Source organism: Artibeus jamaicensis, unplaced genomic scaffold (assembly GCF_021234435.1).
Source record: "Artibeus jamaicensis isolate MK-2021 breed Jamaican fruit bat unplaced genomic scaffold, CSHL_Jam_final contig_1998, whole genome shotgun sequence".
NCBI classification, from domain to species: domain Eukaryota; kingdom Metazoa; phylum Chordata; class Mammalia; order Chiroptera; family Phyllostomidae; genus Artibeus; species Artibeus jamaicensis.
The window spans coordinates 12,416,763-12,444,213 of NW_026521407.1; the positions used below are offsets into that span (position 1 = coordinate 12,416,763).

The 27,451-nt window shown below is 35.1% G+C and overlaps 1 protein-coding gene across 1 annotated transcript in view; it reads right to left on the bottom strand.

Moving 5' to 3' along the window:
• The window catches only part of MED13 (mediator complex subunit 13), a 100,203-nt gene that overhangs the window by 13,446 nt on the left and 59,306 nt on the right, over positions 1-27,451 (bottom strand). The window contains exons 10-23 of the mRNA XM_037163736.2: positions 22,390-22,603; positions 21,309-21,390; positions 18,855-18,976; positions 16,954-17,044; positions 16,609-16,823; positions 15,548-15,744; positions 13,862-14,778; positions 10,118-10,279; positions 7,607-7,830; positions 6,009-6,198; positions 4,411-4,873; positions 2,545-2,764; positions 1,686-1,877; positions 1,288-1,511 (exon numbers count right to left, since the gene is read on the bottom strand). Of these exons, the coding sequence (XP_037019631.2) occupies positions 1,288-1,511; positions 1,686-1,877; positions 2,545-2,764; positions 4,411-4,873; positions 6,009-6,198; positions 7,607-7,830; positions 10,118-10,279; positions 13,862-14,778; positions 15,548-15,744; positions 16,609-16,823; positions 16,954-17,044; positions 18,855-18,976; positions 21,309-21,390; positions 22,390-22,603 (3,513 nt within the window). The remainder of the gene's footprint in view (positions 1-1,287; positions 1,512-1,685; positions 1,878-2,544; positions 2,765-4,410; positions 4,874-6,008; positions 6,199-7,606; positions 7,831-10,117; positions 10,280-13,861; positions 14,779-15,547; positions 15,745-16,608; positions 16,824-16,953; positions 17,045-18,854; positions 18,977-21,308; positions 21,391-22,389; positions 22,604-27,451) is intronic.

Genomic DNA, 27,451 nt, shown 5'->3' on the forward strand with positions numbered 1-27,451 from the left:
CCTTGTAGCTGAGCCTTGATTGCTGTTGGTAGATTTACCCAAATGGAAGGGATTTACCCAAGCCAGTCAGCTGCAAGGATTGACTATGACCACTGACTACCACCCTCTGCCCTCCAATGAAAGATGAGCTATGCAGGGGCAGGGTGGTGTGGTCTATAGCTGCCCACTGGGTGCACAGGCTCTGGTGTTTCCTGGGTGGTGCCGGCCAAGGTCAGCCCCCACCTGTGCTCTGCTCAGGGCCACCCTGCATGAGTTATAAAGCATTATGAGATGGCTGCTACGTGTGCTGGGCTTGGGGCCACTTAGCAAGAGGTATCCTGGTGGGGGCTTTCTGAGGCAGCTGTTGCTTGCTTGATAGGATTTAGGGAGTTGTGAAGCATGAGCCTAGACAAGACATTCATATGGAAAAGTCACACAGTTAACAGTTTGAATTGGCTCATAAGTCGGGTGGGATAAAATCTCAGGGGATCTCCAGGGTGGGGGCAAATAGTGTTAACCAGGTTGATGGTGTCTCATATGGCACTCGATTGCCAGCTCTATGGCTCTGTGGGGAAAGGCCTCATAAAAGGGACAATGGCCTCTACCTGCCTCTTTTCTAGGAGAAAGCTGTCCTCCAGTTCCTCCCCGGATGCTACTGGTGCCTTTCAAACTGCTACCCTGGTGCTGAAGCTCAGAGGAAGTGAATCTGAAGTCAATCCACATGTGGGTTCTTGGTAGGAAACTGCTTGGGACACCAGAAGTTTTCTGCACCAACTCAATCCCTGCTAGTTTTCACAGCCAGAAGTTATGGGGACTTATCTTTCTGGCACTGAAACCCGTGGGTGGGAGGCCTGATGTGGGGTTGGGACTCCTCACTCCCATTATGTCCCTCCTGAATTTTTATCCACCACACGTGGATGTGGAACCAGCCTGTCCTGCATCTCCACCCCTCCTACCAGTCTGGATGGATGTGGTTTCTTTACTTCTGTAGTTGTCAGACTTCCATTCAACTCAATTTCTGACGATTCTATACTTTAGTTATAATTTTGATGTGGTTCTGTGAGGAGCTGTATTTACCTATGTCACCATCTTGACCAAAAGTCTCAATCAAAATTAGTTTTGATTCTCTTGATTATACAATATAAACATTTACTACAAAAAGGTGAGAATACCCGCAATACAAAAACATACTATTTTAATGTACAGGACTTTCAAAACACTTTTCTATTCATTAAAAATAAAACATGATTGTCTATGAATTTTTTAAAATGGGACAAGATAATGATACATTTAAAGAAATATAAGTACCTATTTGGAACATCGATGTTAATGATACAAGTTTCTAAAAGTTCTCCATATAGATCTGTGCAAGAAGCAAGAATCCATCTCTGATCATGTGATAAACAGTACCCCACAAAAAGAACATTATATTTCTGTCCAGCTTCTCCAAATGTTTCTCCTAGCTCTGTCTGTTTATCCTTCACTGGAGCCAGAATAAAGGGAGGTGTATAAAGGCGAATACACTCTGGTCTCTGTAAAACAAAAAAGTATTATGGTATATACAATCAATCATGTTGAAAATGTGATATATTCTTTCTGCCTAATTAAAAAATAACTGAAAATTGAGAGCTAAACAGATAACTGCATTTAGTTTTGAATAACATGTAGAGTTTTTCAATAACCCTGATCATAGAACACATACTTACATCAGGACTTTTAAGAGCAGTTTCCATGGCTAAACCTGGACCAAACCCAGTCAATGTTTTCACATTGGTAGATGTTGGAAGGGGTCTCCGACACTGGGTAAAGACCGAAAAAGCCAGGGATTTTAAATGCTGGGTATAGATTTGTCTATCTTCGTGCTTCACAGGTTGCAACAGGTATTGACAAGGAACAATCTAAGAATTATAGGCAAATATTACATACAAATGTTAAACTTCTAACAAGAGAATTAAGGACTGTGGGTTTAAAACTCTTAAAACTTCATAGAAAATTTAAACAAAACCAAATTAAAATGATCGGCTAAGAATTCTATAGAATTTTAATAGTAAATTTTACCAATGGGCTATGTAAAAACCTTTAAAAAATTCTACAAAGCATTATATTTATATTGCTACTGACTACTCTTGCTATAGTCTATACAGAAATAATTCAAGATCTCTGCAAATAACTTAATATGGTTAAATTTCTTCTACTTTTATTTGCAACCTGTCTTATTTAGAACTCTAGCTTATGTAAGTCCATACTGTACTTTTATATTTAAGTTTATGAATTTAAAAACTAGTTTATAAAGGTAACACAGGAGAAACATTAATGTACTTATTGCAATCTTTGTTTTCCATTATTACTGTGGTTCCTTTTACTTTCCATTATTATGGTGATATAATTGCAAAGGCTATCTTTTATAAGCTAAAATTTCTAGTACAATATCACTTAAAATAAAAATCAGTATACTAGAACCTAGCTTTTAGAAAATCTATTTAGACACAGACTAGTATCTCTGAAATTTCTGTCAAAATCCAACTGTTTTACATAAATTTTATCTGCAACATTTATCATTCTTACCTGTACAGAAACAATATTCTTCATATGGGGAGGAAGAGTCTGAACCATTTCCAGAAAGCATCGAAGTAGCCCCAGAGTCCATACGTTAGAAGAATTAGTGCTCTCATCTTTATTCTCATATGTAAAAGGATCAATTATATAAACGACAACGGCAGGCGGGTAAGTGACTGCATGTGAGTCGCCGTCTGTGGGGATACCCACTTTATCCCGATCCATCGTGCTAAATTCAAGGTAGAAATAAGATAGTGAAGAATAAAATTGCACTATACCTTTCCTGGGTAGGATCAAAGAAGGTTCTTAATACCTCACCCCGTCCCTTTCAGAGAGCCTTTCTGAAAAATGAAGGACATCTCTTTCTCCTAAAAGAGGACCATAAACAAACACTGTGTATACAATTTCATGGTGTACAAAGATTTTTGTGTTGAGGTCTTGCATTAAAAAAAAAATTCTTTAAAACCACAGAGTATGAGAATATTAGAGGGCTTAGTGCTTTGGTGACAAAGATAGGTTAAATGAGCGGCCTAAATCACAAAGCTGGCTAGAAGCAGAGCTAAACTAGAAAGAAATCAAGTTTCCAAACTTAGTCAATGTTCTACTACATTTTTAGCTATACACATTTGTTTTATACTTAGTAACTTCAAAGGTCAATAAGATTCATTCTTTGATGGTGATATGACTTTTTTTAAAAATAAGATTTTATTTATTTATTTTAGAGAAAGAGGAAGGGAAGGAGAAAGAGAGGAAGAGGAACATCAATGATGTGCTAGAGATAACTTCAATCAATTGCTTCTCCCAACTGGGGACCTGGCCTACAACCCAGGCATGTGCCCTGACTGGGAATCGAAAGTGGTAAACTTTCAGTTTGCAGGCTCACACTCAATCTACTGAGTCACACCAGCCAGGGCATGATGGTGATATGATTTTTTAAAACTTCAACTATATTGAGATATTCAAGATGAATGGATCAATATGGGTAATTAATAGTTTGTTTTTACTCACACGAATGAGTATAACTTTAAGCAAAACTGTATTCGGGTAGCTGGAAGATATAACCATGCTCAAGCTAACCTAACCTATAAATCAAAAGGGAAGCTCAAGCCCTGGCTGGTGTAGCTCAGTGGATTGAGCGCAGGCCTGTGAACCAGAGGATCGTGGTTCAATTCCCAGTCGGGGCACATGCCTGGGTTGCAAGCCAGTTCCCTTGCAGGCCAGTTCCCAGCAGGGGACACATGAGAGGCAACCATACATTGTTTCTCTCCCTCTCTCCTGCCCTCCCCTTCTAAAGATAAATAAATAAATAAATATTTAAAAAACCAAAACTCAATATTAAAAAAAAAGGAAGCTCACTCAATACCTTCCTTCATGAAGGAATGAAGAGAGCCGTCATCATCTTTGTTGATATAATTACCTCAAGCATTTGGAAGCATTATGTAAAGCACGTATGTGCTTTATATCTTATTGCTCTCATTTCATAGACAAGGAAACAGGCTCAGAAAAGTGAGGTAACTTTCCCAAAGTCACAGAGCCAGTAAATGGCAGAGCTGAGATTTAAATCTTGGTATGACTCTAAGCCTGTGAACAGGCTAGTTGAATAATGACTTTCTAAATCACAAGAGTGATTTGCATAGGCAAATCTACTTGACAGTTGTGAGCAGAAGATCTTAATTCCCAGTTTGAGATTCTAGGATGTGATAAAGACTTAATGAAGAATCATTATAATTTGTACATAAAATACTGAACATTACAAAAACAAAAGTTCAAGGATAGGACCAAAAAGCTCTTCCTGTTCATTAACAATGACTTTCCTATTCGGACAAAAAGCATCATATACTTATATTTCTGCAGAATCAGTACATTTAAAAGTACCTTTCAGATACATCAGGATGTGGCTGAGTAGGAAGAGAAGATGACTCTCCAGAAACCGCAGCTGTTTGTAGAGCTGATGACTGTTGCCCTCCTAGCTGGCCATTCTGAACTGCATTCGTTTGTGTTGACATGGATCCTGCAGCACTACTGTTCATACTGCCAAAGGGTGGAAATGAAGGTAGTTTATTTGATGATACTCCACTACTCAAGTTGGAGGATGATGAAGATGAAGTTGAAGTTGTGGTCAAAGTTGAATTAGCTGTGGCAACTGAAGAAGACATGGTAACACCTGAAGTCATTGTCATAGTACTGCTCGCTGAAGACGTTAGGGTGGCAGATGGAGTATTAGCATTTCCAGGATTTGTCATCTGAGGTGGAGTGATCAAAGACTGACTCGTAGGGGCAACAAAATTTGGCTGGGAAAGTAGAGAACTGTCCAATGGCTGGGAAGCAAGATAAGGACCTAAAGATAATAAAAACAGACAGGGTATTTAATTCTTTATTTTACTGATGGTTCTTCATTTACTCAACTATGTGAATAATAATTATCTAGTTGATGCTTTTTGGTAATTACCCTCCCTAAGTTGCTGGTAAGAGTGTAGCACATACTAACTTTCTATTTTGCTAGAAACTGAAGAAACATTTTAAATGGAACTGAAAGATAAACCAGCATTTTCGTGCAAAATAAATGATTTCCCAGAAAGAATAATAAAATTCTATTTCCTGGGCATAATTAAATGTAAGTAACAGTATGTATCAAATTTTTACCAACCCATTCAAAGAGTTCCTAAATCACAAGTTAAATATATACTGACTACCCCGGTAGCTGACTAAACACAGGGTCTGGCATAAATAACGCCCCTTTTTAATTACAAAATCATAAGCATGTAATTCTGTAACATAACAATATCACACTCCAGCACTCCATTGACATTTTAGGTGAAATGTTCATATTAAAACTATAAATTATTACACCCATATTATTACCCTGCCAACCACACTCAAGCAGGCATTACTTCTGCTGGACCTTATGTAAAAAATGTTATTATGAGTTTCGAATTAGAGGAATGTCTAATGAGATTCAATATTTTGGTTCTATACCTCTTTGCATTAAGCCTAAAGTCCACTGATATTTAATTCAAGAGTGTTAAAAACAACTCTTAAATAGCTGTCATTTACTTAGTTCCAACAAAGAACTGTTTCTTCATGTTATAGAGGTAACTACTACAAGTTATTTTATCTCTAAACCATTAACAAGTCAAAAACCTTAATAAACTTAAATAAAAACACAAATTCATCAGATCCTACAGGAGCAACAGGAAATTATTTATGATCCACTATTTCCTTCTGCCTGATGGGATCCTATTGCAGGGACCAGCAAACTTTTTCTATAAAGGGTCAGAAAGTAATACTTTAGGCTTTGTGGGTCACAGTCTCTGTCACAACTAGTCAGACCTGATCTTGCAGTACAAAAGCAGGCCAAGACAATATAAGTGAGCATGGCTGTGTTCCATTAAAATTTTATTTACAAAAATAGCTGGTGGACGAGGCTATATTTTGCTAACTCTAGCCTTATGTAATAAATGCAAATCCAATACCTAGGTCATATCTGCAGACTTGTGCATAAAGCTTGAGTTTAGAAAATGCTTCATTGTTACCATCAGCTGCCTGGGAAAACCATTCTGCTACCAACTTTTCTGACAGTTTCTTTGATGCAGTAGATCCAACTCTCATGATCCCATCTGTCAACAGTCGAGAAACAGGTCTATGTTGACCTAATCGACAGGACTACAAATACACACAAAGAAAGCAGAATTAGTGAAATTAGTAGTTGAGTGCACATTATAAAATAAAGCGCTTAAGATATTTAAAGTAAGCTTTAATACACATAATTAACATTTGGGATAAAAATATTAAGGGTGAGATGGTATCACAGGCCTTTTCCCTTTTTCCCTTAGAAAGCCACTAAACTTCTTTTAAAATTAAATTATCTCCAATGAAATAAAATACCTAATTATAATCCTCAATAATAATAATGGCACTAGAACCATGTGATCTGAACAACAAAAACTTGAAGAATACAAAAATAAATGAGCATAAAAATGCAGTCATTTTAAGCTTTTCATCCATCCCAAGTCATGTATATAAATACATATACCCTTAAACAAAATAAAATTAGATATATAACTACACTATGTATTTGCCAGTTCTCCCTCCAATTCAGTGGGGCACTGATGTTTGTTGTAAGAAACATACCAGCAAGTAAGTTTGCCATACTGGATTAAGAAAATTTAGCCAGGATTTCTTTCCTGTAAGACTTTCAAAGGCTCTAAAAATCTAATATGAACAGTGAGTCTATATAAGGTAATGTAATAATACACAATGCTTCCTCAAACCTATGTAACTATGGAACTTTTTTCTGGGAAGATGTTGCAGGACTAGTGTTCCAAACAACAGTCTTTGGGAAATGCTTATTTCTACGAACACACTACAGATAACCTTGTAATTAAGTAAACATCTATTAGTAGTTTAACCAGCACAAACTAACAATTCAGATTGTGAAAGAAATTAAATTTTAAAGACTGGATTTCCAAGCATTAATATAAAAAAAGGAAGGTATAATGATTAAGACGATGTCTCACAGCACTTTAAATCTGTAAAATGAGACTTTATGTCCCACAGCACTTTAAATTTGTAAATTTGTACATCACTGCACTCAGTGATGTATATAACATGAGAATTATAACTTAAAAGATCAGTCAAGAATTTCAGAAAAGAAAAAGATCGTACACAGAGCTAGCACAGCTTTATTTTATGTATGAGAAAAGTGAGGCCTAGTGTTAGTACCTGAGGTCCTACAGAAAATCAGCAGTAGAATTTTTACAAATGTAATTTCCTTGATTAACAATGCTAGCCTTTATTTTAGGAAAAAATTATCTTACATGGGACATATATGCCCTCAACCCCACCCTGCCCAATATGGCAATTACCACCATGACCCACGGCACACACATCTAACAAAGGGTCTGGGTCACACGCTGTAAAGCATGCAACTGGCTAGTATGAGAAGTAAACATCTGACATCAAAGAACTTGACATCATTACTGTTATGTCCAATTAACTAAATTGCCTAGTAATTTATATATAAACATAAAATAAGGTAGTTTTAAAATGTCACCACTTTTTAAACACCTACCTCATATATTGCAGTAAGATCTCTAAAAAAGCTTTTGGCTCCATTTAACAAGGCTTCATTTTCTGGACATAGTACAACATACGCTATATCTCTTTGAGATCCATAGGGTTCCAGCATAAGTCTCTCCCAATAAGGGAGAGCAAATGGAGAAAGCACCAGAAAATCAAAATCATAACTCAACAAAAATGTGGGGATTGGCAGTGGTTCTGGAGATTCATCAGTTCCTAAATAATAAAGATATATTTTAGGAAAACATTTAAATGCAGGACATGTCTTCTTATTTAAATGTCAAAAGTAACTGAAGTCATTATTAGTACTAAAAATATTTTATTAAAGACAAAAATACTTAAGGCCAGTGATTGAGACTTTTCCAGTTAGGAATTCGCTAAATGACATTTGAGTTATACCTCCATTTAAATGCAAAAAACTAATTTGAATGAAAAAACTTAGAAGTTTAAAAGAACACATGGGAGGGTTTTATTTTTAGTAAATCTGGAGTAGGGAAAGCCTTTCTAAGCTTAAATTTGGGTACAAAAAGAATAAACAGCCCTGGCTGGTGTAGCTCAGTGGATTGAGCATGGGCCTGAGAACCAAAGAATCGTGGTTCGATTCCCAGTCAGGGCACATGCCTGGGTTGCAGGCCAGTTCCCAGCAGGGGATGCACGAGAGGCAACCATACATTGGTATTTCTCTCCTTCTCCCCTTCCCTTCCTCTCTAATGATAAATAAATAAAATCTTTAAAACTAAAAGAACAATAAACAAAGCCAAATGATTAATAACAAATTGGAAGAATGACCTGCAATGTATATGAAAAGCAATTAATATTCTTGCCATATAAAAGGGACCTATAAACCCATAAGAAAATGACCAAACACCTAATAGGAAAATGGGTAAAGGATATGGACAAAGTTCACAGAAAGAGAAATACCTCTTACACATAAAAAGATGCTCAATCTCATGACAAAGCAATTGAAAATAATAGCAAACAATTATAACATTTACCACATGCTAGGTACTATTCAATGATCTTTATTTTTATTAATTCATAACCATATAAGGCAGATACTAACATGAATCTCATTTTAGAGATGAAAAATGCAGAATGGAAAAGCTAAGCAACTTCTCCCGTATCATACCAAAAGTGGCAGAAGTGGGACTAGAAACCAGGAAATCTTTCCTAGCAGTCTATACTATTCTGCCTGTCAAACTACAATGAAACAACCATTTTCACCCACCTACTCAGCATCCTACTGGTAAGGATTTGAGAGAAGAGGAATTTTACTAGCAGGAGTTTATATTAATATTATAGAGGGCAATTTGGCAACATTAAAAATATTCACATGTGCTTTAAGCCAGGAATGTTTGAATTATAGCAAAATAGTTGTAATGATGGAGACAATCTATGTGCCTATAAACAGTAGGCTAGTAAAAAATAATACCATGTATAAAGAACAATGGAATACATACAGCCTATTTTTTAAAAAAGGCCTCTCTATATGTACTGGTCAGTAAAAACTGTGTTTGCAGGGTGTTGTGTGTGTGCCTACTATTTTGGTTTTAAAAAGAATGTAAAAATACTATAATGAACCTACATTTTTCACTCAATGTCAAGTTGTATATGAGATAAAACTTATTTAGCCATCAATAAAGGAGAAAAAGGGAAATATGAGCAAATCTATTACTTCCCTACATAATGCATTCTAAAACCATGTACAAAAGTCAGAGATTTCATTATTAAGAAGTATTATTCCAGATATATTTTAAAAGCTCCAATTAAACCCATCTTTCAGAGCCAGTCTTAACAGTTAAACATTTTTTAATCTTTTCTTCTATTACAGTTGACCATAAGTCTGCTGTGATGGCATATTGAGAATATTCATTTACTATTCTTGTCACAACTAACAAATTTGTCTTTTTTAAAAATGAGAACTTAAGAACATTTTTAAAAGATTGTATTTACTTATTTTTCGAGATAGGAGGAGGGAGGAAGAAAGAGAGAAAAATATGGCTGTGTGAGAGAAACATCAATCGGTGTTCCTTGCATACTTCCAATGGGGCACCTGGCCCACAACATAGACATGTAACCTGACTGGGAATCAAACCTGCAACCTTCTGGTTCACAGGCTGCCTCTCAATCCACTGAGCATCACCAGCCAGGGCTTGAGAACTTTCATCACTAGTATTATCTGCTCCCTTTTTATTCCATTTTTCATACAGTTTTGCAAAATGATGATTTAGTGGTGTTCAGTCTTTTCAAATTTTTGGCAGTATCGTACTGGTCAGTCTAATATGTGAAAACAGATCTAATGTTAGCTCTCCTCTGAAGTGGAGTGGAGAACCCAGCAAACCGAATGCTGGCAATGTTGAACATAAGAAAGGCTAGGATTGACCACACTACCTTCAGTTAAGTTTATGCCACAAATATATTTAAAGAACGCAACTGTGCTTATTCAAGTTGGGCATGGAAACTGATACAAAATTAGCCAACATCCATATTATAAATTACTTACCATAAGAGCCTCGGCCTGCCATTTTATGAAACTGTTGCCAAGTGAGAGGGCCTTGAACCCCCCAAGGCCTTACTGTTCTTTTCTTCTGAATAGCATCCTGAAGAACTGGCTGAAGAGATAGGAGCATTTGAAGTATATCCTGTGAGCACTGCATACTCACATCTATAACCATTAAAGAAACAGTAAATAAGAATTGCTCTTGCTAACACAAAGAAATAAAATTTTAAGATAATAAATACAGTTGGAGATGAAGATTAAGCATCTGCTTGACCTATTTTATATAGAGAAAACCCTAAAAACTCCACCAAAAATTATTAGAAATAAGTAAAGCTGTAAGGAACAAAAAACAATATACAAAATGTGTTGCATTTCTATACTCCAACAACAAAAAATCAGAATGAGAAATAAGGAAACAATCCTACATACGATTGCAACAAAAACAAGAAAATACCTAGGAATAAATTTAACCAATAAGGTGATGTACCTATATACTTAAAATTATAAAAAGCACTGTTGAAAGATATTGAAGACACACAAAAAAATGGAAATCTATTTTGTGCTCATGGATTAGAAGAATTAACATTGTTAAAATGTCCATACTACCCAAGACAATCTATGATAAAAAGCAATACCTACCAAAATAGCTATGGAATTTTCCACAGAAACAGAACAACAACAACAAAAAAACACATAAAATTTGCATGGAACTACCAAAGACCCTGATTAGCCAATGCAGTTCTAGGGGGTGGGGAGGCTGAGCATATCACACTTCTGAGTTCAAACTATACTACAAAGCTATAGACATCAAAACATTATGCTACTGACAGGAAAAGACACATGGATCAGTGGAACAGAGTCCAGAGTCCAGAAATAAACTGACGCACAAGTACAAACGAATTTATGACAAAGGAGGCAAGAACATATAATGGAGAAAAGTGCGCTTCTTCAATAAATGGTAGTGGGACATACAAAACTGCCACATACAAAATGAAGTTAGTCTATCATCTTAAACCATACACAAAAAATTAACTCAAAATGGATTAAAAACTTTGACGTAAGACCTGTAACCACTAAAATATACAGAATAGGCAGTAAGCTCCTCAACATCAATCTTAGTGATGTTTTGTGAATTTGATTCCAACAGTAAGAGAAACAAAAGCAAAAATAAATAAATGGGGCTACAACGAACTAAAAAGCTTCACCACACCAAAAACAACCTCATCAACAAAAAATTAACAGGCAGCACATCTAAAGGGAAAAGATATTTGCAAATAATATACCTGGTAAGAGGTTAATACTCAAGATAAATAGAGAACTCATACAACTCAACAATTAAAATACGAACAACCTGGCTGGGTGGTTCAGTTGGTCTGAGCGTCGCCCTGTGCACCAAAAAGTTGCAGGTTCCATCGTCGATGAAGACACATACCTAGGTTGTGGATCTGGTCCCTAGTTGGGGTTCATATGGGAGGCAACTGACTGATGTTTCTCTTTCATATTGATGTTTCCCTCCCCACTCCCAAATCAATAAAAATACACTCAGGTAAGAATTTTTTTAAAGATTTTATTTATTTTTAGAGAGAGAGAAGAAGAGAGAGATAAACATCGATGTGCAAGGGAAACATCAATCGGTTGCCTTTCAAACACACCCTCGACTGGGGACTTGGCCTGCAATCCAAGCATGTGCTCTAACCGGGAATCAAACCTATGACCTTTCAGCCTGTGGGACAACACCTAAACCACTAAACCACACCAGTCAGGGCTCAAGGTATTCTTGATGCCTCATTTTTTTCTTATAATAATCAGCAAACCCTATAGGTTCCATTTCCTAAATATACCTAGAACATAATATTTATACTCTGTTGCTTCTAATCTAGTCTAAGCTACCACTGTCCTTCTCCTGAACTACTGTAATTGCCTCCTAACTGATCTGCTTCTACTCTCACTTTCACCACCCACAACACAATAGCAAACAGAAAAAGAATCATGTAACTTCTCTGCTCAAAACTGTCCTATCTATAGCTTCCCCTCACTGTCAGAATAAACTATAAGGGCCCAACACATGACTTTGCTGCCTGACGAACCCTTCCACTTTATCTCCTACCAGTCTCCCCATCACCCAGTTCATTCCAGCAACACTGCTTCCTGTTTCTCAAACAGACTAAGCACACTACTCCCTCAGGGTCCTTTTGCACTGCCTGAAACACTCTTCCCTTGGTCTTTCACATAGCTTACATTCCCTTTGTTTATGTAGGCCTTTGCTCAAATGCTATACCTCAGTAATATATTCTCTATCCATACGTCTAAAATGTCACGCTTGTTTTTTTTTGTTGTTGTTTTAAGAGAGGAAGGCGGGGTGGGGAGAGAGAGGGAGAAAGAGAGAGCAAGAGAGAGAAAAGAGAGAAAGAAAAAACATCAATTGTTCGCCTTCTCATACACACACAGTCAGAGGATCAAACCTGCAGCCTGGGTATGTGCCCTGACTGGGAATTAAACCATCGATCTTTCAGTCTACAGGACAGTGCTCCCACCAACTGAGCCACACTGGCCACTATCTCCTGTCTTTTTCCACTCCTTTACCTGTTTTTTCTTTAAAGCACTTGTCACTATCTGATATCATATAATCGCCTATTTTATTTTATCTTCCCATAGGCTCAGAAGAGCAGGAAATATGTGGCCTGTCCAGAAAAAGTCCAGCCATTGTTAATATAATGAGAACAGTTTGTGCAATATCAATGTAACCTGGCAGCCAAGGAGAACGGACTAGAATGTGCATGTGTAAACAATGATGACTTCACTGTGCTAGTTAGTCAGTGGGGGTGACAGACACCATTGAGTGTGCATGTGTACTACGTGGCTGTCGCATTCAAAATGAGCCAGTAAAGCAATGACTCTGCATCACATTTTGTGTTAAGCTTGAATATTCCCCTGCAGAAACTATTTCGATGATTCAGAAGGCTGCAACTATGGGTAACTAGTGACTGGTAACTGCATCACAACAACACGCCCACTTCTACATCCTGTCTCAGGCAGAGATTTTTTGGCAAAACATCAAATAACCCAAGTGACTCAGCCCCCCTACAGCCTAGATTTGGTGCTCTGTGACTTCTGGCTTTTCCCAAAACTAAAATCACCTTTGAAAGGGAAGAGATTTCAGACCATTGATGAGATTTAGGAAAATATAATAGAGCAGCTGATGGTGACTGAGAGAAGTGTGTGAGGTCCTTAAGTTCCTACTCTGAAGGAGACTGAGGTGTCATTGTCCTACGTACAATGTTTCTTCTTTATAAATGTCCCTATTTTTCATAGTATACAGCTGGATACTTTCTTGGCAGACTTTGTATGTTTCCTTTGTTCAACACTACTTTATGTACTATGAACATTTTTCTTCACGTAAAACAAGAATGCCTAGCACATACTAGATGCTCAATAAATATTTAAGGAGGGTTGAATAATGCAGACATCTAGCAACTTTCTGCTAATTAACATGAAAAGTACTTTTTATACTTCGATATAAGCACATAATTACAGATTTACAATCACTCAACTTTTATTGGTGAAATGAAACTAAACTGGTAGGAAATTAAAACTCCTATAAAATTCTTAAAGGAATCTAAAGCCCAAATTAAGTGTCTCTATTAGGTATGTGGGAAATTACCTTTAATACTTTTTCCTAAGGAAGAAAAGCAAAGCCATACAGCTGAAGGAAAACAAATAGAAAAACCATTCTATTAGCATACTTACCATTTCTTTTGGACCAGGGGTGTAAGCACGAACTTTTCACAAGCGCTTCATCAACTTTTCCTCCTGACATGTTATCCATGAACTGACGCCCATGCTCTAAAGCAAGGTAGCAGTCATTGCAACAGTCCCGCTCTTCCACACGTACCCAGTTGCTAACTACACCAATTTTGGGAAAGGGATCTTGGTCTGCTGCTCCAAAAGGTGAAAATAAATTAGTGCATTGATCTTGTAGCAATAATATCAACTCATCAGGCAACTTTTCAGATTCCTTTAGCCCTCCATTAACATGTTCGGCAGAAGTAGCCCTGAGAGCTTCAAAACGTTTTTCTGCTTCTTTGCCACATTCTGTGTTGCGTCCTATAATATCTAGTTCATCTTCAAGGAACAATCCTGAATTGTTTCCAAATTTTCTGTTCATGACAGCACTGAAGCCACAGGTACACCTATACTGTGCTTCCTGCGTTGGATCTGGAATGTAAACTCCAACATCGGCACCTTTGATATTCATGTTGCAGACACAGATACAGCAACTATCAAAGTTACAGTCTTTAAACAAATTCATAACTGATTCTGAAAGGATGAGGTTTACATAGAGACTGTGTGCTTCAGGGATAGAAGGAACAGTTGCAGGTTCAACAGAATTAAGGGGTCTGCATGTGGATGGGGTGGAAGCTGGTGAATACAAGTCTGAATTTTCATATTTGACTGAACCTTGGGCACTAGCAGGTCCACCAGCTCCACGAGGAGTCCTTGGAGTCCTTGGAGTCCTTGGAGTTGGAAACCTAGGAGTAGACGGAGAAGGAAGAATTCCTGCTCCACCATTGCTGGGAGGTGCGCTGCTAGGAGGCATCCCAAAAGAAGTATGAGTTTGAGGTGTATAAGCAGGGCCATATTCTTGATCCATCGTACTTCCGTCACTAGCATCACCAGGGTAAAAGAAAATCAAACACATACATAAAGGAACATATTAGTAATGGGAAATACAACTAAAACAAATCCCAAATATTTTTCGGTAAAAAATTATAAAAATACAGTTAGTGCAAAAATTTCAAGTATAATTATAATATATTTCAGGTTAATATATTCACTATAGGAGATTACTGTGGGCTGAGGACCAACCAACTAATTCCAAACTTATAAGTAATCAAAGTTAAGAATCAAACTGACAACCTTTCGGTTCGCGGGATGACACCCAACCAACTGAGCCACACGGTCCGGGGTGATCTATATATTTCTTATACTACAAATACACATATTCCATTCTAAGATGACACTGAATGTAAAAAAATAAAAATAAAAACCTGATTTTGGAGATATCTGTGTAAAAAGGGTTAATGACAATTTTAAGAAGCTACCAATTATAAGATACCTCAATTTCACAGATTTTAAATTAGAAAAGTGTGTGAAATATGACAAATGTACAAATGGGAGTGATTTACAATGTCAGACCAAAATAAAGGAGCTTTGAAGACAAAGAATCAAAGCACAACAACGGTCTTAAGTTTCTAATAGTTTATCCATATCTAGCTAACTTCATTATAATCTATTAATCAGAAAATAAGTTTTAGACTTTTTAAAAACCCCTATCTTTTTACCAGGTACCAGCATACCAAGTACTTCTACGAAAGACAGTAAAGCTACATAAGCATTCATATGCTATACCAGTAATATAAATCTAAATCATACCCATCTTTGATGAATGGCATTGCCGGCCCTGAAGGAAGCAATTCCAGTTTTCCAACAGTCCAACTCTGACGATAAACACATTCTTCTGGCAATTTAATAGGAGGCAGACATTGGCTTGGTAAAGTTTTTAGAGGTGCAAACATGGAACATCCAACTAGAACTTGACAATTTTCAGGCTTATAGACATAAGAAAAATCCTACAATACAAAGACAACTGACATTCAGAACTTTATCTTCCAGGGGGAAAAAACCCAAACCAATTCTAGACATTTTTTTCTCTTTTTAAACAAATAATAAAATGTAAATATAATTCTTTTCTTAAATATATTCTTAGTGTCACAATTCAGTCTTTACATTTGTTAACTACAAAACTAGAATCAAATAATTTTTAAATATTTTATTTCTTTTTTATTTTTAGAGAGAGGAGACGGGAAGGAGAAAGAGAGGGAGAAAAACATCAATGTGTGGTTGCCTCTCACATGGCCCCCACTGGGTACCGGGCCCTCAACTCAGGCATGCAACCCAGGTATGTGTCCTGACTGGGAATCAAACTATGACCTTTTGGCCTGCGCTCAATCCACTGAGCTACACCAGCCAGGGTGGAATCAAATAATTTTTATAATTAAATTTAGTGAAGTAACATTGGTTAATAACATTACATACATTTCATGTGTATAACATTATAATTCAGTGTCTCTATATAACTCAGTAACTGTACTGTGTGCTCACCAACCAAAGTCTCTTTTCCTTCCTTTATCATATATTTGTCCCTCTTTACCCAATCTGCCCTCCCCCAGCACCCCGTCTGCTCCAGTAACTACCACTCAGTTGTATCTATAAGTCTGTTTTGTTAGTTCCTTTACCTTTTCTTTTATATTCCACATGAGTAGAAATCATATGGTTTTTGTCCTTTTCCACTTGACTTTACTTAGCATAATACCCTCATGACCCAACCATGTTGTTGCAAAGGCAATATGAAATGGTTTTTGAATATAGCTAAAAAATAATTCTATATGACATATAGGATGTACATTATTTTTCTACAGAAATAAAATACTTACTTTAATTTCAGAAGGTTTCGGGCTACAGAATCCTTCGTCAACCTCAATTTTGAACTGTGCTCCTATAGTAGAACTATTTCCTTCCAGAACAGTTCCTCCAGGTGTTGTATCCATACTGCCATATTCTTTATTATTCATATTCATTGGGGAAAATCCCATTATATGTTGTTCCAATGATGGTGGTGTAGGATACATTTTATGAAGATCTGCAGTGCCTGTATTTAATAAATCATATTTTAACATAAAACTAAAAAGAAGTTAATCTGTTTAAAACAAAGGTGTGGGGAACTTTGTTGAGATTAAAAGTTTGTGGATTTATCTGGAGCACAGATTTGGGAAGCTTACTTATGCACGATAACGGGTCCAGATTTCCTGCCTTTGATTCCTTGCAGTTGGATTTATCATCTGATCCACTTGCCAATTTTTTAGATCCAGGCTATTAAAAAAAAACTATATATTTATATTTATCTCAAGTTTTACATCCAAAGTGATCTCAAGATAGTAATCATTCATATGTAACTTGAAAGTGGAGCCCATTCATGAAAAGTAGCACCATATTTTTTGGACTATGAGATGCACTTTTTTTTAATACCACATTTTTTGCTTCAAAATTTTTTCCTACTTTCCTCCTCTAAAATCTAGGTGTGTCTTATGGTGAGGACCCCAGATGCACCTAGATTTTAGAGGAGGAAATAGGGGGAAAAATTTTGAAGCAAAAAATGTGGTAAAAAAAGTGCATCTCATAGTCCAAAAAATACGGTATTTTGAATTTGTGCTAGAGCCAAGTATATGCTAGAAACAATTTAAAGAAATAATACATTTTAGGCAATCAATGAACCCAGATTAGTTTCTGTTTAGAACAAAATGTTCCTCTAAAGAAAATAACCCAAGCTTTCAAAACACTTAGAAGGAAGAATAACTTCCACTTAAAAACTATTAAAACAAAAAATAAAACCTGCAATAAGAAGGGTTCATAATAAATATCAGAACTGTTTCTTAGTAAAAGATACTCATAAAGCATCTGTCCCCTTAAATAAAAGACATTCAAGTTTCCTATATAATCAATCATCCCTCTTATTTCTTGTTTATATTTTTACCTGGTTTAATAATCTCCTTACCCCTGCAAAAGTGCTTCAACAGGTAAAACTAAGCACAAACTTCAGAAAGATTTCATATGACAAAGCAAAGGGTCCTCAACCAAAGGTAAATTTTAATACACTGAACAAGTTTCAGTATCTCCAGTCTGTCACCAATGTTTTTAGAGCTGATAACTTGGTTCTTAATTATCCAAAAATACACTAACTGATCTCGGATTACAACCTTTTTACCTCAGAAGAGCCACAGCTAATACATGAATGGCAGCAGAGAGGAAGTATAAAAGTACCAAAGTATCAGGGATATATTTACCCCGTAAACGGTACCCTAAAATATACTATATTATGGGATATAGAATAAAGTTTATATATAGCTACATCTGCCTACGTCACTTAATTGAAGACACCAAATGTGCATATATGTGTGTATGTATATGATGAGAGGGTTAAAAGTAAATATTATATAGGACAAGAAAGACCAAATGTACTATAGAAGTTTCCAAGCTACCTTTATGCAGATGAAAAAGGAATTCCCTTTTATGATAATGCAGCACCCAATTCATTAATTTGCCAGACTTGACATTCTAGGGAATCTCATTTTAAGCTTTAATTCCTTTTATCTTCACCTTTCTCTGCAAATGGGTGTTAAAGATTAAATGTTACTTTTTCTTCCTCTTTCATTACTATAGTTTTTAGTTGACTTATAATAATGACTGTGATGCCAAACAAACTCTAAAGAAGTGGTATTCCTTAATAAATTGACAAAGCATATAATTTTAATGTTAGTTACTCTCTAAACAAGTCAATTCAGGGTCATTTCTCAAACTACAGGAACAAAGATAAGGAAAATAATTCTACTTCCTAAGAACTGCAGGAAAAAAAACATAAGACAGAGCTCAAATTAAGTTTAATCATACGTGTACTTCAAACACACAAAGTAAAGAAAAAGAAACAAAGTTTGTAGGGGACAGGCACTATATCAACACTGCTCAAACATGAGGTTAAAAAACAAAACCAACTAATAAATTTTTATTCTAAAATATTTCCTATTGTTCAGGGCTCAAATAGTAGTCGACTCATATGTCACTTCTGAAAAAGTTCATATAAAAATCAAGGAAAACTTATAGCTTTAATCATTACCAGGATACTCACTGTTAGCTCATCTTCATCAGAATTGAAGAGATTATCGAGGTCAGTATATGAGACAGCCAGGTCTGAGTCATAAATTAAGCTGGTTGATGGAGGACGAGCATGACCAGTAGGACGTGGAGCATCTACACATGTCAAACAGGAAACAAAATAAAAAATTCTACTACTGACCAAATAAGTTATTATTCTATTAATTTAAGCTAGATATACAATTTTAAATAGATAAGAGTATAATGCAGTAAGAAATTGTGACTTAAAACCTAGAAATTTTTTTCACAGACATAAAGTTGTAAATAAATGGTGATACTTTCCACAGGAACCTCATCAAAGACAATGTAATCCATAACACAGCTAAGTACTCTATATGAACAATATACCAAATATACATATAAGTAATACTATCAGAACAACAGAATTAAATACATAGTTTTATTTTCCTGTCTTCCTAAACTGTAAAGGGAGCACAGCACCATGACTAAATGCTCCAACTACTGAGTCAGACAGACTATTACTTTGAATCCCAACTCTAACACTAAGAGTCGACCCTGAGTAAGTTACTTAACCTCTCTGTGCCTCAGTAATGGTAAAAATTATATATGATAGAAGGTAGGGTAAAGCACTTTGTCAAGTGCCAGGTACTTAAGTACTCGGTAAATATTACTTCCTTGAATTTAATTTTCCTTTTTATTTTTTTCTAATTTTAGGGAAAAAATACATGATTAAAGAAAAATATATATACAAATAGGAGTTATTAAACTCCTCTTATATTCTCACACGAGAATAAACTAATTTGCAGTTTGGTGTACAATCTTCCAAAACATCTTCAGGATGTCAAATGACTTGAAAAGGCCCTCACCTTCAGAAAGATGAAAAGTTGTCTTCCAATGCCTTTCATGTCAGTTATAAAAACTCACTAGAATAGAAGTTCCAAACTTTTACAGTGCATAAAAACCACTTATGTTACTATTTGAAAACCAAGATTTCCAACCTTCACCTCAAAAGATGCTCCAGAATGTGACAGATGGTCCACATTTTGAGAAAGCCACACCACAGGCACAAGAAGGCAACTACACATTCCCTATATCCTAGGGTAGGTAAATAGGCCAAAGAACCCACATTTCATTTATCAATCTACTTAGAACCATCAACTACTAAATTTATTTCATGAAAAACCATTTCTTCCTTATTCTTATTTTTGGTTGCACAAAACCAACCCTGTCTTTTATTACAAATATTAAAACAACTCTGTCCCTAAATAAAACATACCAAAGGACAACTTCCTTTGCCTCCATTAAAAGTTAAATAGGTTTTTGTAAAAGGACTATACACTATGTCTTTCTGTTCCATTCTAAGGAGTACAAGTCAGACACTTTCAAAGCAAAGTCTCGACCACTGTATTCCCAGTGCCGAGAACAGTGCCAACACGTAACATGTGCTCAGTAAATACTTGTAAAATCAATGACCTCAGCAACAATTTTTCTAAATGTGAAGCACAGTGGTCAGGGGAGGGGAGAAAAAAGCACAAGAAATTACAGTCTAGTCTAATTTACTGAGTTTTTAGATCTGAGAGGAAACTTCAGCGATGATCTCATCAATCTCATTTTACAGATGAGAACTATTTTTATTTGTAAATAAGGAAAGTCTGATCAATTCAAAACAGATTTTTTTTCTATCACCTGAACTTGCTTCTCCTTGTACAAGATAAAGTGATCCATCATTTTAGACAGCACATTTTACAGAAATCCATCTCTTCCTATGAAATATGAATTATGCAAAGTCCAGTCCACCAATATCAGATTACAGTTGACTCTTGAACAACACTAGTATAAACTGCACAGGTCAACTTAAACATGCATTTTTTTAGCACATATATTGGAAAAATTTTTTGAAATTTTCTTACTACCAAGAATCAATCCTATTCATTATACAAGGCTACCATAAAGTAATCATATTGCTGCTTCTTCATTATCAATGCATAGTTACCAATTTCTTTTTCATGCTATCTTTTCATTTTTGATATCTAGTGGTAGTGATATGCCTCATTCCTACAGTGTTTTGTATTGTATAAGATGATATTAATGCAGGTACTGACAGATATTTCATCTTATAAAAGACAATATAAGAAATACAGTATCAACACAGTACAGTACCATAAATTTATTTTCTCTCATGATTTTCTTAACATTTTCTTTTCTCTAGCTTACTGTATTGTAAGAATAAAGTATAAAATACATATAACATATTCAGTATATATTATTCAACTGTTTATGTTATCAATAAGACTTCCAGTCAACAGTAGGCTATTACTAGCTAAGCTTTTGGGGAGTCAAATGACAGGCAGATTTTCAACCGTGCAGGAGTGTCAGCACCCCAAGCCCCAAACTCTTCAAGGGTCAACTGGAGTCTGTAGTAACAATCCTGGAACGCAGTATCTTGACTAGGAAATACAAATTTTACCTTGCTTGACAGAGGGACTAAATAATGACATAGCATCTTCTTCATGTGATAACACTGTTACACTAGATGAGCCATCTTCTACCTGGAAATGATATTACATATTAGGCTGAAATATACAATTTACCAATAACAAAATCCACAAACTATTGAGTAACTATGTTTCAAGCATTCTGCTACGCGTTCTACAGACATTACCACTAATTCTCACAACTAACCTCTATAATAGTTAAGTAGTATGCTCACCTTACAGACAAAAAACAGTTCTAAAGGTAACCCAGGTATTATGGCTGATATGTAGTGGGAGTTGGGATTTCAACCTAAATCTGTAAAATTCCAAAGTCCATGTTTTTTTTACTGTAGCTATAGCCTTCTCAGCTATTTCTGTTTTTATACTTACATAAGGACAAAATTTCAGGTACCTAGCATATAGTAAAGTTAAATGAAACTTCCTGAAGACTAATTCTTTACATTAAACATATTACTGGATACTTTCCACAGTTTAACAGCTTTTAATTTCCATATTTTGTATTTAAGGCAAAAGACAAATACAGCAATTATCTTGTGTTTAAAAATCTTCAAATATCTGGTATTTAATATTTTAATCAAATAACTAATTCTATGTCCTACACTTTATTAATATAATATTTTTGTATTAAAGACACTGTAAGTTCTTAGCTCACGTATTAAAAAATATGTATTTAATAAACTCAGTGACATTTATTATATTTTTGAAAACACCTGGTAATTCACTTACAGTATATTTTAACTCAGTATCAAAATACTTTGTCTACCTAAATGTCCTGATTTTAACAAGAAAAGTTAATGTACTCTTTCTCTATCCAAAAACTTTAACAGCAAACAGAAAATATTTTTTCATTATGAGATACCAGCTATAATTTGAAGTCCATACAAGCTCTTAAAATTTTATACAGTGTGCCTGATTTACCTATTTTTTTAAATTTTTTTTAAGTTAAAATGGTGAGTCTGTTTCTACTTTCAAAGAAAAAAAATAGGAAGTGTGGTACTATGTGCAGTGCTCCAAATCATTAGAGACTTTTTGATGTCCTCTGACTTCTCTTACCTTTTGTTTCTTCCCAGCTTCCCTCTCGCTGTTTTGTCTATCTTTCTTATCAGGAAAAAGAAATTCCTCATCTCCTTCAACAAACGCATATGGATCAATTTTAGGTTCTTTTTCTGCATCAGATGCTATCGCTGAAAAACACTGATTCTTAATTTGATATCGCTGCACTAATTCATCAGAAACTTTTAAAGGTTTCTTACACTGTGCCATTAACCTGCATAAAAAAGATTAGAAAATTAATTATACGTATTTTCCATAAAAGAACAAAATATTTCCATAACAATATCACTATCCTAAAGTATTCTTATAATTATTCAGAGTTGATCTAACCCACAATCCTTCATTTTATAAATGAAGAAACTGAGACATAGAAAGGTTGTATGATCTACTGAGGTCTCAAATTTAGCAATAAAGAAACAGAGCTAAAACTGAAGCCTCCTATCCTTATTTTCTTTTCACCAAAATATGTTGTCTTTTGGTAACCTACTCAGTTCCCTAATCCTCAAGCACAATAATTTGACCAAATCCATCCACTTAAAGAAAGTCTTAAATTTAACCTGCTCCAGGACAGGAACTCTAAAAAATGTGAGTTATGTAGTGAGACAAGACTACTTTGATACAATTCAAACATTTATACATTTATGCAATAAAAATGGTTATCTTTTTCCTATTGCCATAGATGTATTTTAAGTTAAAAAAGTTTTAAAGGCCCGATTTGTATTTCATGAAAATAACATTATTAGATTGTTAATTATGGCAAGATGTTTTCCAAAATGGTAAATGAAGTTTCAGTTGCATATACTTGACAATTTCCTAATCGCAGTGGAAAAATCAGTTTTATGTTAGTCTTCTGGTTCCACATGGAAATTGACAAAAGTTTATCTGTATTTTCCTAAAATAGCCAATCAAATGACAAAAGATGACAAAACAAGAAGGAGACAACAGTGAAGCTAGAAAGATGATAACTAGTGGAAAATGACAACAGAAAGCTAAACTCTAAGGCTAAGAGAGGGACAACAAGCTGATGTGCACCATAGAACCCTGGAAAGCATCAGGACTTTTACATCTCTGAAGGGCAGGGTGCTTGGTGAGTGTGAATATAGAATGATACAATTTTGGTTTGTTAAAACACTTTTAAACCCCTCAATTCATGCTTTCTATGGCTTGGAAAGCTGATTCCCATGCTGCCGTAACAGTGGTAACCATGCTTAAAAATCCTACAAAGCCTATTTTACTCTGAGTAAAAACCAAAGTCCTCATAAAATCCTATACCAAAGCCTTTCTCCTCTTTTCCTAACTTCTTCTTCTACTATTGCTCTCCCTCTCACTCATTCTGCTTACAAGGGGTTCCTTGATGTTCCTCAAACAAACCAGACACACTCCTGGCTATTCCCTTTGCTTGGAACATGCTTCCTCCAAATATCTACCAGGTCAACTTCCTCACTTCATTTAAGTCTTTGATGAAATACCACCTTATCTATGAGACCTTACTTAAAATCGTAATGGGCCCAACTGCCTCAACACTGATTCTCCTTTAACCTGCTCATTTTCCCTTCTATCCCACTCATCTTTCAATAGTGTATAATTTACTTATGTTTATAGTTGACTGTCAATTCCCACTAGAATATGCCAGGGATCTTGTCTTCATTCACTGAATTATCCCAAATATGTAGAACAGTGGCTTGCACATAATAGGTGCTCAATAAATATTTGCTAAATAAATACATGAAATCTAGAAGACACACAGGATTGAGATGTTATACTTGCATTAACAACTCTAAAACACATTTATCTTGTACTTTGAAACAAACCATCTTTATTTGTTTGAAAGTGATACTGCTACCACTGCTTATCTGTCCTGAGTATTAAGACAAATTATAAGAGGTAAAATTTGGGAGCAATGAAGGTATTTTCTAGCTTACAAATTCTTTGAATGACATGAATTACTACATTTCCCAAGGCCTAGCACTAGAAACACTCTATAGCCTATAAACTTGAGGTTGAAACAGCAGCCGTCAAATAACTGATTATTTTCTAAGCGTGTTATCAAATATGTCATTGTTATTCCCAATGTGCCCCAGATTCCCTACAACCCCAACCCAGAGTCTACAGAAACTATCTACCACGGCAACATAGTGCTAACATAACTGTCATGGGAGATAGGTTTGATAATTGTTAGAACAGTTCTGTTCCACAAATGAATATTTATTTCTTAAGAGTAGCTTTGTACGTCACCATGTTAGGCCATAAAAAAATGTTCACTCAATCGTCTATCGGATACTAACAAAAATCTTTTCAAGATAGTATTTCTGTCTACTTTGATATATATTTTTTACTTAATACTTAAAATAACCTCATATCATAGGAAATGGAAGTTATACTCTCTGACTTTGATGTGGAAATGATGTAGACAGAAATGGTTTGCTAAAGTCACACAGTGGCAGAGTTAGGACTGGAAAGGTTTCAAGTGTAAGAACACTCCTCACAACCAGCAACCTGAAAGACACTACTATTCTTTATAGAGGTGAAAACACTGTGTTTTTCATATTAAGTTGTCCTATGGCAGAAGCATCAAAAACTGCCACACTGTTTACATGGGTAGTTGTTAAATTAGTGTGCAGTAACATTAACAGAATCAATCCTACTGCACGGGGCTCTATTAAAAATGAGTAAACCAAATACAATACCTAAAAGACATTTTCTTATTTTATTGAATGGTTCTATGAATACTGGGACATGCAAAGAATTTAAATGCAGTCAGTAATATCAAAAGTATCAAATCACAAGAAATTCAAAAATAAATTATATATTACACATCCTTTTGTATTTAAAACTGATAAAAATAGATGTAAAAATTGTGATTTTTCAAAAGACGCCAGATTAAAAGATCAAGTTATTGTTTCAGCACTACCCAATTATTTAACACACACATACTTGTGTGAATGGGAACAACACCTTTCCTTTCTAGAGGAAGTTTCTAAAGAAACTTTCACATATAATAAAACTACAGAGATAGTTTCAATCACATATAAAGCTGAATACAGACACACTGGAAGAGGATTAGATATAGCCATGAACAGGAAGCTTGGCAAAGTCCAAAGCAAACTGAAATTACTTTTATATTATTAATTTTATCTCCTTCCTTTACTATAACAACAGTGTACTACTGAAATGTACTTGTAGAAAATTTAACATGGCATATAGCAGGGTGTTGGTGGGTTTTTTTTGCCTTTATTTAATAAAAATTCTTCTGGACAAAGTATGACAATATTTTAGGGCTGACAATTATAGAAGGAAATAAGCTATAGAAGGAAATGTTTAGGAGCAAATAAATTTTAAAAATATCAAAAGTCCTCATTTTTTTTAGTGGTACCTTTTCTAATACTATCTCCAATATTCAGAATCAATCCTTAAACTGAGTCAAGCTATCTGTCAAAAATACAGCTTTACTGCATTAAAATAAGATATCGAGTTAGGAAGACTTAATTAAAAAGACTTAGAATACAGTAAATCAAAACAAGTTTATTTCATCATCAACTTCTATAAAACAATTAGAACTATCTTTTAGCAATGAAATACTGCATTCTATAACTACATACATACAATACAAATCTGACATACCATTACTACAACACAGGAGCTAGCTCTGTTAATGAACATTACGGTTTAGATATTCTGACATATCCTTACTACTGAACAAGACGTGGTTAAGAACAATGCTCGAACACAGTCTTTCTTTGCTCAGGGTTTAGAAAAGTTTCCCTCTGAATCAGAATAGTAGACTATTTTAAGCAATCACAAATTCTACTAAAACTAGTGCTACACTTTTGAAAAAACAAATTAAAAAATCAACTGTAATGTTTCTCTTAGCCAAAAGTTTGCTACCTTTAAAACTCATAAGGTCTTAAACACTAATCTGGAATAGATGCTATCATTAACTAATAGAGAAACTAAAATAATTAGAAGCAAAAAGAAAATAAAGATATTTGCCACAGACATGTAAATACAGTGTGTGGAATATGCTATGCTCCACCCCTATCTCTCTCACTCAACTAAATTCTAACAAATTCGAAAAGGATTTTGCTTTAAAGTAGCTACTGAAAATTTGGGGCATCAACCGCTGCACATGAACATCTTAAAATAAGGGAGGCGCTTAGAAAGGATAAATTCTCTAAGGCAGTACACTAGCTTGAGGACCAATCACCATCTAAAACTAGAAAAATCAAGAGTATTTCTTTCTTTCGTCTATCTGCTTATATTATGGAAGCAAAGTGCTACCATTTAATAGCAATCAATGAAAAACTTCATTTATTTATACGAAATGAAATTGAGTTTTTACTTAAATAAATGTCTAAAATTCTCTCCCACCATCTTCTTAGAAGGCACACACCTGTAAAAGCCAACTATAATAAACTATGTTTTTGTCTACTGATTTATTCTTGTACCTCTTTGTGTTCTATATCTACTGTAACTAGGTTTTTAATAGTTTCCTCTCCTAAGTTTCAGATACTTGATTACAACTGTATGATGAATCTCTCTAAGCAGATACCTCAAACTAAATTTAAAGTTTTACAATGTACTGGGTTGGCCAAGAAGTCCATTAGGTTTTTTCCTGTACTATGGCTCTAGTAGTACTTAGCTGTCTTTCACTTCATTCAAAACAATTTTGTTAGACTGTATTGCGACAGCTGTCATATCACTGTGCATTTAAAAAAACCTTATCAAAATTGATGAATTTCTGTGTAGCCATTTTCATATTGGAAGCAAATATACAACATTTTTGGCATATTATACTTTATTATTTCAAGAAGGTATGAATGCAACTGAAACGCAAGAAAAGATTTGTGCAGTGTATGGAGAAGGTACAGTGAATGAGTGAACATGTCAAAAGTGGTTTGCAAAGTTTCTTAGTATTATTAACATTTTGGACAAATAATTCTTTGTTGTGGGGCTGTCTTATACATTGGAAGATGTTTAGCAGCACCGTGGCCTCTATCCATGAAAAGCCAATAGTGGGGGATAGCTGACATACTCAAAATATCCATATCAGTAAGTTACTGGT